Here is a 17,501-nt window from a genome sequence, read left to right on the forward strand (position 1 = left end):
ATCTTAGGTGAAACATCACATCAAACAATGTGACTATTGAGCAAGCTCTTTTTTTATTTTAAGCTTCAATTATACTATTTGATAAATAGACTCTCTTGTCCAAAAAATAAGTGGATAAAGCAAGGAGGCGAATAGACCAATTAAGACCCCAAACGAAGCGCACGTACCCAAATAAAGCGTCTATTTATCAGCTACTTTTTGTGTATTTACTTTTTGGTTGCTATTTTCCAAGTCTGTACTTTTCCCCACCACTCTCTTCTTTTTAGTCTATTTCCTCTCTACGAGAAAGTTTTCGATACCTCAAAATTTTTTCAAATTAAAGTGAAGGAATTGAAGCAAGGGTTGTCGGAGGAGATGGGTTCTGGATCTTTCCTCAAGGTGGTGGCTAAAAACTTCGATGTTCTTGCTGGGTATGTAGTATATTCCCATGGTAAAACTCACTAGTTTCTTGTGTACTATTGAGCGATTCTGTTAGGTTTTCTGCTGATTCCTACCCAGATTGTATAACTTTTTTTTTTTGTGTGTAATTTTAGGTCAAATAGATTTTGAGTTTTGTCAATCTCTTAGGATGGTGAAGTAGGGTGATAGATTTCTGTAGATTCTAATATCTCTTTCGCCCCTTTGGTTACTAGAAAAAGAATTGATTTTGGTTAATGTAGTAGGTAACTTGAAAAAACATATTATGCAAATTGGTAATATGGTACTCGGATTATATGTTACGAAGAAGAAATAATTTTTATCTTTTTCTTGTCTTCTTTGCATGATGAGAAACAGAGGAATTTTCTTAGTTTTCTGTTTAATATCTTGCATTCCTTTTATCCTTCAAGATAATTTGCTGGTGGGTATATTGCGTTTTACCCCTTTAGTGTTGGGCCCAAAATCAAAGTAACCCTGAACTTTAATTTGTTGCACTTAACCCCATTAGTGTTTCTTCCTAATCTAACAGTATCAGCACCCCATAACTAACCACCTAGAGGCTTTGGCAGGCTATTTTCCCTCCAAAATTGAAATTTGATGACTCAAATGTCTTTATCTCCATTAAGGGCACCTTCGACCTTTTTAATCACACTTGATCCACCCAAATCTCATCCCACAATCGCAAGAAGCAACAAAAAAGGAGTAGACCGGTGAGACAAGGCTCTAGAAGCAAAGGTGACAGAGGATCTGGGTGATTGTCGATTTGGACAGTTTGGCAGATGAGGGAATGGTAGTTGGGCTTGTTATGTGTTATATATCGATTTATTTATTTTTGTGTGTGGCCGTTTTCCACCTACCATTGTGGGTGTTACTGGCTGAAGAGTTCTTCTATTGGGTTAATAACTATAATAATTTTCTTAAGGTTAAGGCTGTAACTTGTCCATAATTCTGAATTATTATCTTGCACTTGTTTATTTTGGCATTCTTTTGACACTTTTCAGTTTGATCTTTCAGGCCTTTGGTAACTCTAGCTTATCCTTTGTAAGTGGCGACTATCAAAATTTAGTTCATTCTTATTGTGGATATTCTGCAATAAATAAGTCTCAAGGAATTTCAACAGGTATGCTTCAGTTAAGGCGATAGAAACTAAATCTCCTGTGGATGATCAGCAATGGCTCACATATTGGGTGTTGTACTCATTGATCACACTTTTTGAGCTTACATTTGCAAAAGTCATAGAATGGTGATTATCTTTTACATTGATACTGCATCCCTTTTGCTTGAATATATATGTTCATCACTGTAACTGTTGTATCAATTTTTTTTGGGTTGTCGCATAATTTTAAACAACTTCTGTAAACAATACTGGAGTCTGGTTTTTCTTGTGTCTTGATAGGATATAAGTGGTGAAATGCAAAACAGATGGGACTTCTGTACATCATTCCTAGACGCCTTTATTGCAGTTAACCTTTGGTTTACATGATCTTAAATCCAAAATGATGAAAAGAGTCTATTTTTTCTTGACTTTGCAAATTTTAGTATTCTCCACCATATTGTTTGAACATTTGGATTAATTGGCTTTTTCTTGCTGGCACTTTCTTTGTAACTTTGTCATGTTGCATCTCTGAAAATTATTGCTTCTTCCAGAGTTGCAAGTTTTAAACTATGCACAAGAAGCACACAGTAGTGTATACTGGGATGAAGATAAAATTCGTGCTTTACAACTTATTAAAGGTCACTTGAAATTGAAGGCCTTTTTTTAACTAATGTTTGAGGATTAACTTCTTATTCTATTTAGATCTATCCTTTTAGTTTATTAATTGGTGTTATAAATTCTCACTTTTCTGGCGATAAATAGCTTTGGTACCAATCAAGCTTACTAGATTCTTATCTAGTTGAAGCCATCATTGGGCACTTGTAATTTAGTTTCTGACAAATCATTTACATATGCAGCTTACTAGTTACCACCATGTTATATTTCTTAAATTGACCAAATGAAAATGCCTGACACCTTCTGAATGACTGGGGAATCTTTAAGATATATAAATGTAAGAAAATTTTGATATAACTTCATAAATTGAAATGAATTCATTTGGTTTTTCTCAGAGATGTGATCTTTCTGTCCTGCTGTTTTGGAAGCATGGCAGGTCTTTGTGATATATTTTGCTGGGCTATATTCATTGATTTTTTTTTTTAAGAAAAGACTATGTTTATTGATAATTTGTTAGATGTACACCAGCAAACATATCAAGGTAATGAAGTCAACCTTGCTAAATTCCTGTGATATTTCCATCATTTTGCAGGCTTCCTTTTTGGTCTTTCACGAAACTGATCTTTAACTGCTGGTTGGTCTTACCATACTTCAGTGGTGCTGCTTATGTTTATCAAAAATATGTAAGGCCACTATATATAAAGCAGCAGGCAGTCGATCTATGGTATGTCCCACGGAAAAAGGGTATCTTCAGCAAACCAGATGATGTTCTGTTGGCTGCAGAGAAATTTATTGAAGAAAATGGACCAGAAGCATTTGAAAAGCTCCTAAACAAGGTACTTTACCCTCCCATTATCATTATCGACATGGAAACATCAGCTGCAAGTCAATAGCATGAAATTTTTTCTAATTCTAGACTGACCTGAGAAAAAAAGACAGTCCATTTTGAATTAGAATCATCTGGAACTGTTTTGAGTCCCTTATCTTTGCCTAAAGCGTGGATCTGCTCTTAATATGAGGTCCAATGCAGTTATGCACCACCTGGAATCATAGAAAGTTGACGTCTCACCACCAACTCCAATGCTTCTTAAATGTAGGAAATATATTCATGTTGTGCAACTTCTATGCAATTTATCATATCTCAATGTTGTCTATAGTTAACCTGTTGTTAATGTCTCGATCTCTTTCTTTGATTATTTTTCATGATGCAAGTGCGAGCTAGTCTGTGCACACTTCTTTCATTATGTTTGTGTTATTGTTGACTTGCTTTGATCCTGTTCCGGACTTACAAAATGTGCACACATTAACAAGATCCAAGTAGAATGCAAATCTATATGAATGTAAAACTTATGGCCCTTTAAATTATTGATCATTTAAGTCCAAAGAACAAGGTGTTTATAACATCCATGAAGTTGAAGTTCCAATTGTAATCAAAGCATTTATAACCCTTCAGAAGAACACTGAAAAATGCAGTTTAGTGATATCCTCATTTCTAGCTTTAACCTCTCAAATCTTTTCGCTCAATCGCAGATAGATATAGTAGCTGCGTTTGATTTCTCTATTCATTTCTATGAAGCCGAGCAAAATGTTTTTGAACTTCAGCAAGTAATGTGAGCTCATGCTTTTGGTGCTGCCCAGGTTGAAAAGGCACCGAAGCCCAAAAAGGGCAGCAAGCATGTGACGTTTGCTGATAGGGAGCCTGAAAAGGACTCGAACTCCTTGAGGAGTGATAAGCATGCTACTTTTGATGAGATAGAAACTGAAAGAGAGTCTACCTCTTGGAAGAACAACAATTTGATGATTTTCGATGATGATAATAGATATTGGAACTAGAACTTTCTTTTGCTTGGTAAGCCAAAAGCATCCTGACCTTTAACAGAATTATAAAGAGGTTAATTAGAAGATGCTCTCTATTTCTTCCTTTCTGTGTTGCTTTAATTCTACTGACATTGTGAAGGTTTTCTTCTTTTTTGTCGACGGGGATGAAGCCTCTGGTCGGTTTGCAAATATTAGGCTTTCACTTCTGCTGCATCTTGACTTAATCACTCTTGCTTCGGCCGCAACTTGCGACTCATCAGGACAAGATTTTGTGTATACTATCATATCAAGTTTCTCCTTGGTAATGTTTGACACTCAGACAACTAATGTTGCTGTACCCAAAGTGATGTAACTATTACAGTTGGAGAATTTGATTGCTTTTATGTGTCTTAGATACATCTGTTAAAAATTGTTCAAGTAGTTTAAGAAATAGAGGATATTATCTCATTATTGTGTAATGATGATGTGATTACTCTAATTTTCTCTCTTATTAGCCTTTTCCTCTTATTACTCGGTCATTTTCGTACCATGTAATTATCAGACCTTGAGACCCAATCCAAAGCTCGGATTTGGATTCGAATAGGATTTTAAATTGATAGGTAATTATTATATTTTATATTTTTATTATCGGATTATGTCGGATTTCTATTGGATTCGATAATGGATCCCATTGGTTCCTCTTGAATAACTAGTATATTATGAAATAAAAAATACAATAGCTTTTGGTGCTCAATTATAATAGTTTAGTAGCTAAAAATTAGAACATAATAATTTAATCATCTTATAAAAAATGACACAGGTTTAGCATATTAAATGAATATAATATTAGTACAAAGGTTATATATTTAGATTCAGAGATTATTCATACTTTATAGGAATTAAAGTCCTCCAAGGTTTCGATTTATGTAATTTAAGTATTAGACTAATAATATTGTTTACATAACTATTGCTCATCAGCATGAAAAAGAAAAAGAAAGTTAAATATATATTGAAGCTCGAATATTTAGTCAGTAGATTTGTAACTAAATCTGACCCATTTATTAAATGGATAAAAAAATTGACATCCAACTCGAGTTAATTAGATTTAGTAACAGATAATTTGAATCCAATTACACCTTCTAGAAAATCTATAATATGTAGGTATTATTTTATTTTTGAGAAATATATGAAATATAATTATCCTTAAGTCATCATTATGATATTAAATATTTGTGTCTAATTTTCTGGATACACAAATTTATGGCATAAATAAAGAGTACATTATTCTCAATAATAAGTAGTAATGCAGTATATATCATGTAGGCCATTTTTGCAAGAAAGAAACATGCGTTTTAAACTTTAATTAATGTTTCTAATGTGATTATAAAGTGGAATTTAGTTGCAAGTTATTTGACAATAATAATATACTCAAATAATGCTCTTATTGGTATTAAAACTATTCAGGCCATATTTTTCTCTATCGTAACGGCTCATTAACCCGAACTCAAACCCGAACCCGAACCCGAACCCGAACACAAACACGAACACGAGCCCTAGCACTTGGGCTTAGGGTTTTCACCTCTCTATAAATTTCCCGTCTTCTACTCCATAGTCTCTTCTTTCGAAAGCGGCGAGGTAGAAGACGACCGAGCCATGGTTCACGTCAGCTTCTACCGCAACTGTAAGCCCTAACCTCCTGTCCCTCTCCTCCCTCCGTTCTCCCTCTTCTCCGATCCATCGTTTGGAACGGTAATTAGGGTCAAGTTTCTGATTTGGATGTCGTTTGGCAGATGGGAAGACGTTCAAGAAGCCGCGCCGCCCCTACGAGAAGGAGCGGCTCGATGCTGAGCTGAAACTAGTGGGCGAATATGGTCTCCGATGCAAGCGAGAGCTTTGGAGAGTTCAATACGCCCTGAGCCGGATCCGGAACGCGGCGAGGGAGTTGCTCACGTTGGATGAGAAGAACCCTAAGCGGATCTTTGAAGGTGAGGCGCTTCTCCGCCGCATGAATCGGTACGGGCTCTTGGGTGACGAACAGAACAAGCTCGATTACGTTCTTGCTTTAACCGTGGAGAACTTTCTCGAGCGACGGCTCCAGACCTTGGTGTTCAAGTGTGGGATGGCAAAGTCGATTCATCATGCTAGGGTTTTGATCAGGCAGCGCCATATCAGGTATAGCTTTGAGTTTTTCCTTTGTCCTCCTAATGTGTTGTTGTTTGAAGCCTTCTCTTAGAAATAACATGCTATTTGCCCAAAATTTGTGCTTCAATATTGTTTACTACATTTATCATGCTTTTCTTTTTCGTGCACTACTGTTGTGTACTAGGGGTGTCAAAATAAACGAGCGCCTCGGTCTCGGCTCGGCTGGAGCTGAGCCGAACCTTGAGCCTCCATTTAAGATTCGAAATAAATACCGAGCACTATTCACGCAGATCCTAAATATAAAAGCAGATCCATTTCCATGTTAGGTGAAGAAAAAGCAAGGGCCCTAAGCAACAATCTAGCTAGCACCAGGCAAACCGATGCCATCCCTTCATAAGTAGAGTAGGTGGGATAACTATGAAGAGAAACCAGCAGTGGGTGGAGGTGAACATGATGTTCAGGGCCTGCATATATCACGGTGAACATGATGCAAATCATTCAATTTTTTTTTTCTTTCATAAGGTTAAATTTTAAATTTTACAATCAATTTGGTTGGCTTGTTGTTTTATTTACTAGTTAAAAATTAAAATTTTAGTAAAACTTTATTTAAGTTAACTATTTAAAATCGGTTCTGTCCAGCACGGCTTGAATACAATTTTGAGCTCAGCTCGGGCTTGATCTGGCTCGGCTCGAATTGAGCTGTGCTGAGCTAGCTAGTTAGAAATTAATTTTGAGCTGAGCCTGAGCAGGAGCGTGCTTGCTCAGGCTCGGCTCGCTTACACCCCCGTTGTGTACTGATGAAGAGATTTCATTTGTTCATTTGATTGTCAAAGTAAGGTTTTGGTCAATTGGTTATGGTCCATGATTGTAATTAATGTAGGCCTTTTCTATGTTATTTGATGCTATATGTTTCCATAGTTTCTCCATTTTGGTAGTTGCTCTTCCTTTTGGAGTTGCCTTTAGCGTTGTTCCTGTCAAAACTAATCTCAAGTAAGGTTGGTAATTAAGTCCATGTCTAAGAGTGACACAGGTCCAATGCTTTGACTAGTGGTTGAAGATGTATGTGTACACTTGCCTTGTTGATCTATATCAAGATGTTTACTATTTATACTGCCATACACAATGATGGGGTGTCTCATTCCTTTTGTCAGCTATGACATTGGTGGAAAAAGTATTTATATACCATTCTATTACTTCTGATATTCTAATATTTTATTCTGTATGTTATGATTTTGTTGATTCAAGATAGGTCATGTGATGAGAATCAATAAATAACTCATGACGGTCGTCTGAGGCACTTACATGTCTAAATTGATGTGAAAAATCTCTCTGATGCCTATTTTGTTTTATATGGTTCTCACGATCTCATCTAAAGATGATGGACAAGAAGCATCTACTACTTTTTGCTAGATTACTAATTAGCATCTGTTTGCAGAAGCTTTGCAACTGTAATCAGAATCACTATTGTAGTTTTTACCCCTAATATATGGTCTGTTGGCATAATTCATATGTATGTTTGGCCTAAGGAGTTCAAGCTCTTATAGGGGTCAACAAGTAAACATTTATAGAATGTCATGTCCTTCCAAATTCCATTTGTTTGCGACTTTGTGGTGTCTCTTGTACTAATAGCCACACTACAATATTGATGACCTTAGTATACAGACTTATTAGTTGGTGTATCTCATTAGTCCTGTGACATGTCTGAAACATGTACATATTTTTCAGCCAACATTGATGTACTGGTATGTAGGGTTGCTGATATTCCATAATATCACATGATCAGCGATTGCTGGTGAGCCTTTTGTGGCATGTATGCCATGTAAGACACTGATAGATTATGGGCACAGGAGTCATGCACAAATTCACAGTTCTTGATTACATATGCCTTGGATGAGTTGTTGGCAATCTTTTCCTGCTCTTCAGGTCATTCATGTCTTCATAACTTTAGAACATATTGTTCTTTTGGTTTTGCCTTCTCAATTTGTCAATTTGATTAGTTTGAATGATGTAACTCAGAGCCTCGGTGTCCTACAGGACTAATATGTTTTAGCAGCTATAAGTGTATGATTTTGGAAGATCGTGTCAAAGTAAGTTTTCAGTTTCTCAGATTTCTTAGGTTGACAATTTTGAAGTAAATTTTTATTGAAACTACAAATACTACAAGACCACTGATAATATGTGACAAAATATATAGGTATAAGATATTTACTCTTGTCTTCTCGGTCCTTCTTTTTTAGTCTCTTGGGACTTTTGATCTGATCTTCATGTGAGGTTCGACCCTTTGCTTCAGCAATTTGTTTACTACCGATCTTCTTTGCCATTCTCTTTTTCAGTCCATACTGTAGGCTGGTTGTTGCATGATTTTGCCTCAGGAATGACCAATGGTCCCAGACTCCTGGGTTAATTCCTGCAAATTCTTTGACAGCTTGTAAGATATGTGTGCCTATCTTTAATGTGGTCTAATTACATGGTCCTAGTATTCTGTTATTGTTTTGCATCTCAAGGGTCATTTAGTTGGCACACTTTATACTCGGGATATTCCCCACCCCATGACACCTTCCGCCCATCCATGAAGCGCCCATCTTCTTTCTGTGCTTTTATAGCGATAGCGGTCTAATCTAATAGGCTTCAGGCTGACTTCCTTTCCTCTAAGGTACATCATCTCTTTCCCAGAATACGTACGTCAAGTGTGGAAACCTCATGACAAGAAGTAGCAGTATTGATTCTCATAATTATAATAAAGTAGAATATGTCGAATGACGGACGGAGGAAGTAAAGTTGATGGAAAAGATGGGTTTGACTAATCATTGGTGGAAAAATCGCCTGTTGCATTAGAGAAAGGATGGATCCCCTGAGACAATATCTTTGCCCAGCACCACTCTCGTCCTTACTAGGCCCCAAAGGCATCTCTCAGGAAAACAAGATAATTTGCATCTTGTTGGACTACTAATTTTGTATTATTTTGTCTCAAGAACACACAATGAGGTTACTAGGTATGTTTATATATGACTTTCATGTTTACTGTGCTCCACATTGAAAGGAATTTGACCTCTTATCTGCTTATGATTTTCTTGCCCTGCAGTCATTCGCTATTTGTCTTTTATGTTGTCAGCCTAACTAGATATTCTTCTTTCTTTGTTTGTAGAGTTGGAAGGCAAGTAGTTAACATTCCATCATTCATGGTGAGGTTAGATTCTGAAAAGCACATCGATTTCTCTCTCACAAGTCCGCTTGGTGGAGGCCGCCCTGGAAGAGTGAAGAGAAGGAACCAGAAGGCTGCTGCAAAGAAGGCAGCTGGAGGCGATGGTGATGAAGAGGATGAGGAATGAAAGCATGTGCCTTAATCAATATCGGGAGTTCTTAAGAGTGATCTCTGGGTTAGATTCTCAGTTTGACATCTTTGGATCAAGGGTTTCAGATTGTTCCGGTTCTAACTGGACCATCTGAAGATGAGTTTTGATATTTCTGGATTTTTGAGATATTTAATTTTGGCAATAGTGTGTTATTTAAGCTCTTTGTTGCTGAATGAAACATGTCAATTTTAGGGAAAGGTTAATATTGAATTGTTTTGCTTGCCTACCTACTTTCGATCTTGGTATGTGGGAACAAGAAGTCTTTACTTATATATGACTGCCCATGTTTTCCTGCAACGAATTGTAAAGAACTTGGCCTTCGGGTGGTATATTATCTTCGTTTGGTAGTTGTCCAGAGAAACCATAAAATTTTAAGGGCCAATTGGTTCCACCCGGCGTAAAATAGTCAGAACTTTACCTAACGAAAAGATATCACTATCTTTTAGCTCTCTCCTGCTATATAATAACATCCAGAAGGATGCATTGATTTTAATATATATATATCCTCTCTTTTGCAGCATTATTTTTGTAGCAGGCTAGCAGTTGTCTAACTGAATATAGAAGATAATAAATCGATCCTATTTCAGATGGTAAGAGGAATTCAAATCTGAGTAACACCGGTTTAACTGCAGATACCATTAGAATTTTCTCGTATCTCAAACAAAAATAGCGAAAAATTATATTGTGGTTAGGATTGGATATTTGGATCACCACGGATCCTGTCCATCATCGATTTGGCATGCAGGCTTTTTACGGCCTTGACTACCCTCAGCCTCAGGTAGGTAGGTTAGTACAGTAGCACTATACATCAAACACGCATAGAAAGTACTTTTGAGGCAAGGTATAGGAGGAAAGCTAGCAAGCTCCAAGGTACGTAATATGGTACTTGAAAAAGGATAGAGGTACTTTTGGATGGCGTGATGATGACGACGACCATTCCATAAATGGTTATCATGCTACAAAATCTCATCAACCCCGAGTAGAAAGCACCTGCAATCTTGGTGGCACAGCAGAGAGATGTACTTTAATATGGTCCCACTTTATTGCTACTTTGAAAGCATCTGGTACCATGGTACAGTGCTGGTAGCAAGCTAGGATATACCAATGATGATTATTATTTCTATGGAAGAAACATCAAATGCTGTTTACATTGCCCATAGATATAGATATGTATAACTTTTTAAAGTCTACAAAAGAAGAAGAAAAAACCTTAAGACTTATTTGTACCCGTTCAAAATGCACATGAGCTTAAGAGAGTTCGTAACTTCAAAAATGACTCTATGAAGCTGACCTCTTTTGCCAATCTCAATCTCCTGACCGCTCCTCTGCTCGAGTCCACCTCTACTTGATTAGCCCCTGCAACTAAAAGATTCCTGTTAGAATATCGATCCCACTCCATCCTGTTGGGCCAAGGGATTAATGGGATCCATCCAGATTGATCGGTTTAATCAGCAACACCTTTGGGTGCTCATGTCAGGTAGCCCCTGCTTAGCATCATAATAGATGACAGCCCCTTTTTTATGCAAAATATTCGAACTTACAGAGATGGCCACAAGAGACTGCTGCAAGTAACACCAGCTTGGAAACCAAACATGTGATCACTGATGCATTTATTACTTCAAACAGAGGAGGAAGGATAGGCTGCTCAATATATTACATTGCCATTCTGTTCAGTTAAAAAGAGTAGATAGATAAAGTGAATAAAGATTCATAATCTACAAGTGGAAACAGACTTTATTCTTGCAAGTTTATTTGAAAAGGAGGAGGAATATATACTGGAGAAATAGACACATTCTGCAAGTTAAGGAGCTATGAACATCTAATCAGCATTCTCACAGCTTTCCAAAACACATCAACTTTAAACAAAACTGGCATCTACAACATTCTTATTTTAAATCTGTTTTCACACAAAGACAAAGGAGCAACATATGTGAGGGCGTGAAGCAATTCGTTTTACCAAAATTTCAGAGCATTGTATCAGATGTCCATTCTACTTTGATAAATTCTCCACTAAATTATTCCCTGTCAGGAATAAATACAATTGGATTAAAAAGACCTGTAATTGTAGGGCAAGATGCTAAAGCATGTATTCAGAAACCCAACTTGGTGGTTTGTCTGCTGTTGCATAAGCATTTAATTAGTTAAAAGGAATCCTATGGAAATAAAATTGTTGGAGATGTTCCTCTCGGGAACCTACTAGCCTTTTGCAGTCCAACTAGTAAATCTGAATTGATAATAATGATATTATATGTAAAGCCTTATTACATTTCAAAAAGCAAGACATAGAAAATAAACTATGCTGTACTGACAGTTTATTAGATATATTATACTCTGATGGAAAGAAATACTGAACAGAAAAAGGAAGATTTCATCTTAAGAGAATGAGCAAATGAACACAAATTGTAATAAGATTAGTATCTCGCATACACCACCACCGAGTCAATTCCACTGTTTAAAATTATAAAACAGCAAATATAAGTATATATATATAGTGAATAGTGGGCCATGATTTTACATAACCACAGTAAATGAAGCAAGAAACACCAACAGCTGTTCACATCCAGCTAACTACAAAGTTGCAATACAATTAACAAAGTAGTAGATGAAGTCTTCATTTTTCATCACCAATGAACAAGTATATAATTTGCAAAGTTGGCAAAAGTAAAAGCAGTATTACAGAACAAAACATCAAGCAACATTAATGCAATCACTAAAGCAAATTCAGAATCATAGTAATAAAAAAAATGAGCATTAGCTAGTTCCCACTATTTTTTGGACTCTGAAGGCACTAGATTAGAATATGATGCTCAAGATATGCAGAATATATCAGCATTAATCTGTTTAGTTCATGTTAGTATTACAATGAACTGACTTCCCAACTACATAAGTGTTATTGAACAACTAAGAATTTTAATGGGATTGAAGGAATAGTTGCAAATAGATTCAACTGCAGACAAAGTAAACATCAATCTGAGTTAACTGATTTTTCTCCTTATGACCATGAGAAATATTAAATCAAGCATTACTAAAAGTAAATAGATTCATTTTTCTCACTCAGCTGCTGCTTGACGAAAACTAATTATCATGAATATTATGATGAAAAATAATTTCTAACAAAAATAATGATGCTTCGGAGGATGCTTCAGAGGATGTCAAAGGAGCATGAGCCTTGAAACGATTACTTAGTTTTATCAAAACTACTTCATCCAAGTCCTCAACCAACACAGCAGCAGCAACTCCTAATTTTCCACTTCTTTTGCCAAGATTTCCTTGGTCTTGTAGAACTTCTCTTTCTTACTCATACACACTCATAGATGTCATATGACATTTCAAAATGTTGTAAGGAAGCTACTGCCTTAAAAGAGATAACCATATTGCTTCACAATATTGTACTTAAACAGTAGCTACTATGACATAGATATGGTTCCACCACAGATTAAAATCATCAGTGAAAAGATCCATATACAATAGCTGAATAGAAAGGATGGACCTTGTTATTGACATCTTATTTTATCCAGGATCCAAAAAACATGATTGAATAAATGCATGAATCTTTTTAATTTATGGCAGTTCATCCCTCCCCTTATTTTGGAAAACTTATGTAGGCCGGTTTGCAGCCTTGTCTTGTTGCTCACTGCCGCGGCCAAAAATTGTTATCAAACTCAAGACTTACAGGTAGTCAAATAAGAGTCCTATTGTGTGTTAGTTTAAACGTTAGAATTAATTTGGTAAGGCATCAATTACATATAATAAAAATTGTTAAGGTACCAATTATATACAACCAAGTAACCAACTAACTGTTACTATTTAAATGTCAATGGATAATGTATTCTAGAACTCTAAATCACTATTCTCTTAACATTACACGTCTTTGTTTGAAATAATGACCTACTTTTGGCATCTACAAGACTACAACTAAAAAGCTGAATCTTCTACCAAACGTGAGGCACCTTCTCCATAGAGTTTGCCACATGGTACCTAACTTCACGTACCTAAGTGAGCCACGATCCCCCGCACCTGCTCCCACATGTCAACTGATAGAAATATATCTTGATGGGTAATGCACAAGATCCGACAAAAAATATCTAGCATAATAGCGACGCCTTCTACTTTGGAATACCAAAGTAATAATAACAAAATTTTTGTTAATGTACTAATTGCAAACGAATCATTCGACCAAATGAGATCACTTAAACCATTCAAATACGACAAAAAAGACCAAAGAGAGTTTTAGCTAGATTTTGGAACATATACAGTTTAAGATGAAAATTTGCAAGTTAAGAACTTTGGTGAGATCAACTTTAAAGGAGAGAACTTCAGGAATTTTCTTAAAGACAGTCATATAAGTTACTAAATACATATAATAATTAAGTCCACAGAAACAATCTTCCTCTTTAAAACATTCTGCAAACATAAATATAAAAAGGTTCTACCATATCCGACAGAAACAACCTATCACAGATGGAGTTGCATGGTGAAACACCGTCAAACATAGTAACCAATAAAACAGTATTTCACTAACATAAAAAAGAAGGAACAAAATTATTAAGGGTAAAGACAGTTGCTTCTTTATTATGACAAAACAAAGGAAAATTATGACTATTTTAAGGCTACTCCGATGAGCTGAAGAACTAGATGATAGACTCGAAGACATTCTATAATTCTTGTTGCATCAATTATTAACCAAACATCATTTTCTATCATCCCATGTCATTGAAATCACCAAGCAGGCTTTCCATGTTCAAATAAATGAAGGGATTAAATGAAAAGAACCAGAAGTACTAAAACTTGGGAGTTACATGTAACATTTCTACCCAAATCTTCAGCTCAATCTGAATTTCAAAAAATGGCAGAAATTACCCAATAGGCCAATTTTGGCAAGAGCATCTTTTCTATCCCATGAACAAGCCAGTCTTTTGCATCCTTGCGGTTGAGAAGTACCTTGGAGCAATCAGCAGCCCATCACGGCACAGTTATAAACAAAGCTCCCAGAGTGCCGGCTGGCAATCATGTTCCATTCTGGTGGTCCCTCGTTTGGAATCCACGAGTTGAGCTCAATCATTCCTCCACCCGCTACCCTTGGTCCTCCAATCACAATTAGCCGTTCCCCACATGCGCGAAATGCTAGACCCCAACCATTCACTGAAACAGATCTTTCAGGCAATCTCCCAAGCGTGATCCACAAGTTATTCTCCTTATCGTACTTTCTGACCTCCTTCTCCGCATAATCAGCTGCAAATAGCTCGTTGTTCACAACAGCAACAAGTGGAGGTGCACCACTCGCACCGTTAAGCCCAGCAGACATGTTTGGAATTACCCTCCACGAACCTTTCTCCAAATCATACTCCTCGCCGCATGTTAGAACTTCAGTATTGGTAGCCATTCCACCAATGACGTAGAACTTTCCATCCATGAACACACCCGAACACATCTTCCTAGCCCTGTTCATGCTAGGCAGTGTGGTCCAGGTCTGTGTCTCAGAATTATAAAGCTCAGAAGAGCTCAATATGGTACCTTGAGCATCAGTGCCACCAGCTATAATGGCTTTCTCTCCAAAGCTAGCAGACCCAAACAAGCACCTAGGTGAATTCATCACGACTCCTGGCGACCAAGAGTTGGTAAGAATGCTATATCTAAGAACAATGTAAGAATTTACCTCCTTGCCAAAGACAAGGAGGTCAGTGCCCACAGCCAGGGACTCCTTGTCGGAGAACATAAAGCAATCGATAGGGGGCATCCTCGGTAAGCTAATCCAGCGTCCACGGTAGGGATCATATGCCTCCCATTCGAGGACATTGCATGAGAAATAGACCCAATGCTCAGTGATCCTCATTTGCCGCCTTAGTTTGTAAAGCTCACCATGTCGAATTAGGGAGCGGAAGTTCCGACTGACCGAAGCAACAGCTCCGTAGTCTGATCGTGAGAGGTGAAGAAGACAGTTAATGGTGAGATCACGGCCAATTGGATTAATGAGGCTGTTTGGATCATAATAATTGCCATCACCACCTCTGTGGTTAGACTCATGAACAAGCCACTCAGCTTCTTTGGTATCACGGGTATGAGGGTACTGCAGAGACTTCTTTCTTTTAACACGATCACCACCGAGTTCTCCATTTTCCGGTTCCTCAACCGGTCCTTTTCTGCTTGATGACTCGAGAATTTGGCGAGCCATGTAAGCCCACTTGGATTCTTCTTCACAGGAGCTTGGCAATGCTCTCGAGACCAGGATGGATTGACCTTCCAACATATCTCCCAACCCTCCTGCACGAGCAAATGGTTAATGTAAGGCAATCTGCAGCCACTTAAAACATCTCAAATTTCTGGTTTCACCTCCCAAAGAGAAAGGAGCCTCCAAGTACAACGATGAAAACAAGGCTGCAAATCTTAGTTAGCAAACAAAGTAAAGCTGATCCAGATTTTTTTATAAAAAAATTCATTTTTTTTTCTTGCTTCGCCTTATTCGATGCAACGAGATCTAGAAACCTCGTGTAAAAATCGATTTTTATTTTTCAATCAGCAAAGCAAGAAACTCTGGCAAAAAGAAAAAGGAAAAAAAAAACCCGAATCTCTATAAGGGTCTGGAATACCCACAACTCGACCCGATAAATCACAGGTGTGAATAGTAAAAAAAATGCAACCTTTCGATCGAAGCACGACGATCTCAGAAGGCATTTTTATACTAGGAAGAGAGAAACCCAGAAATCAAAACATCGAGGAGAAAATAACCCGCAAACAGATCTCCTGATACCAACCAAAGGACGCACGAAATTTATCCGGCAGCTCATTCCATGCTTTAGAATGTGAGATCAGAGAAAACATACCAAGAATAAAACTCCAATTTGTACCATCCTCAGACCAAAAAACTCAACAAAAAAAAAAAAGAACTCTTCCGGAAAGGAAACCAAGATATAACTTTTTTGCATCACAGAAGCAAAGAGAAGCGGCGGTCTCAAGATGGCAAGAAATAGATGGACACTTACTGGTGGTTCCTATATTGTAAACGAAGAGGATGGGAAGGAGGGAGGGAAGAGGAGGGGAGAGAAGGCCCTTAATGGGAATAAAAACTTCTCTCACTCTCTAGAATACTCCCTCAATCTCCTTCTATCTCTCCTTCCTCCCCTCTCTTTCTATATCTCCTCCTTCCTTCCTTCCTTCCTTCTATCTCCGTCCTTTCGATCCTTCTCTTTCGAACGAAGCTCGAACTTTGGAGCTCAAGGTCGAGTTTTGGGCCTATTCGTCCCTTTATCCCACCCGCTCCTTTTATTCATTTCTTTCCTGCCATTTTTCCATTTTACCCCTTAAAGTTATTCTAAATTTTATTCCAAAAGAATTAAAGCGGGTCCCGCAAAATGGTCGGCTGCCCGAAACGGCCTTCCTGCCGTTTCCGGTTTCTCTCTCCTCCTCGTTCCCCGAAAATATTTTCGGTTTAAATTCGTTTTTGTTTTTTATTTCGGGAAAGGGGGGAGAAGAGGACGAAGTTTACGTTACGGATCCGTGAACCGCTCCGTTTTCTTTTCCGGGTTTCGGGTTTTGGTTCGGTTAAAACCTTTTTTTGCCGTGGGTTAAAGAGTGAATTATGGGTAAACATGAGGGGGTGAGGGGAACATTTACATCTCGAGGCAGGTGCGCCGCAGGAACAGGACTGGGGAAAGGTGGTCCACACGTGTGGAGGCCGCACGGACTGTTTGGGGTAGTACTTAGGAGGCGGCAACTCGGGTGAAGATTATAAAAAGAGAAGAGTGGGCTCTCACCATTTGTACCTCAGATTGTCTTCTTCGCAACAACTACTGGGTGAAACTATAAATTCACTGTTCTGATCCCTTAACTGTGATCTAAATTTAATATCGTCATGCTAAATATCACCGCATCAATTTAAATTATTATAATAATTAAATAAAATATAAAGAATTATTAATATATAATTAAAATAAACTTTTTGTCTTCCAAAACAAAAACAAGGTGGCAGAAGGGCTGGATAGCTTGCACCAGCTGAACGGTGTTTTTGGAAGATATACATGCATGGCTGCCTGCTGCTACTCCTCTCTTGTTCTCTTGCCCATAAAACTAGGAAGAACATGAAT

At 37.5% G+C, this 17,501-nt stretch overlaps 3 protein-coding genes and 1 non-coding gene across 9 annotated transcripts; 3 read left to right on the forward strand and 1 right to left on the reverse strand.

Moving 5' to 3' along the window:
• Positions 1 to 225: 225 nt before the first annotated feature.
• LOC140775103 (HVA22-like protein a) lies at positions 226 to 4,340 on the forward strand. Of its 2 annotated transcripts, XM_073118365.1 has the most exons (6): positions 233 to 410; positions 1,432 to 1,458; positions 1,538 to 1,660; positions 2,721 to 2,964; positions 3,767 to 3,977; positions 4,117 to 4,340. In XM_073118365.1, the coding sequence occupies exons 1-5, from the start codon at positions 355 to 357 to the stop codon at positions 3,959 to 3,961; spliced, it is 645 nt and encodes a 214-aa protein (XP_072974466.1). In that variant the 5' UTR covers positions 233 to 354; the 3' UTR covers positions 3,962 to 3,977; positions 4,117 to 4,340. The 2 variants fall into 2 exon arrangements, with proteins under 2 accessions (XP_072974467.1, XP_072974466.1); XM_073118366.1 differs by lacking the exons at positions 3,767 to 3,977; positions 4,117 to 4,340 and adding an exon at positions 3,159 to 3,752 and having other exon boundaries at positions 226 to 410.
• A 1,175-nt stretch (positions 4,341 to 5,515) lies between these two features.
• LOC140773030 (small ribosomal subunit protein uS4y-like) lies at positions 5,516 to 9,650 on the forward strand. The gene is made up of 3 exons (XM_073115352.1): positions 5,516 to 5,606; positions 5,716 to 6,097; positions 9,213 to 9,650. The coding sequence occupies exons 1-3, from the start codon at positions 5,579 to 5,581 to the stop codon at positions 9,394 to 9,396; spliced, it is 594 nt and encodes a 197-aa protein (XP_072971453.1). The 5' UTR covers positions 5,516 to 5,578; the 3' UTR covers positions 9,397 to 9,650.
• On the forward strand, positions 7,315 to 7,405 carry LOC140775222 (small nucleolar RNA Z161/Z228). Its single transcript, XR_012106710.1, has one exon. It is a non-coding gene; the product is annotated as a small nucleolar RNA Z161/Z228 (small nucleolar RNA).
• Positions 9,651 to 10,088: 438 nt separating the features above from the next.
• On the reverse strand, positions 10,089 to 16,642 carry LOC140773029 (F-box/kelch-repeat protein SKIP11-like). Of its 5 annotated transcripts, XR_012106386.1 has the most exons (5): positions 16,401 to 16,642; positions 14,281 to 15,681; positions 10,962 to 11,086; positions 10,712 to 10,776; positions 10,090 to 10,410 (listed from the first exon to the last, which is right to left on the reverse strand). XR_012106386.1 is itself a non-coding variant. In XM_073115351.1 (2 exons), the coding sequence occupies exon 2, from the start codon at positions 15,665 to 15,667 to the stop codon at positions 14,372 to 14,374; it is 1,296 nt and encodes a 431-aa protein (XP_072971452.1). In that variant the 5' UTR covers positions 15,668 to 15,681; positions 16,401 to 16,642; the 3' UTR covers positions 14,060 to 14,371. The 5 variants fall into 5 exon arrangements, 1 of the variants encoding a protein (XP_072971452.1); XR_012106384.1 differs by having other exon boundaries at positions 10,089 to 10,410; positions 10,712 to 11,086; XR_012106385.1 differs by lacking the exon at positions 10,090 to 10,410 and having other exon boundaries at positions 10,518 to 10,776.
• Positions 16,643 to 17,501: the final 859 nt, after the last annotated feature.

Source organism: Typha angustifolia, chromosome 13 (genome assembly GCF_048772165.1).
Source record: "Typha angustifolia cultivar Huaian chromosome 13, ASM4877216v1, whole genome shotgun sequence".
Taxonomy (NCBI): domain Eukaryota; kingdom Viridiplantae; phylum Streptophyta; class Magnoliopsida; order Poales; family Typhaceae; genus Typha; species Typha angustifolia.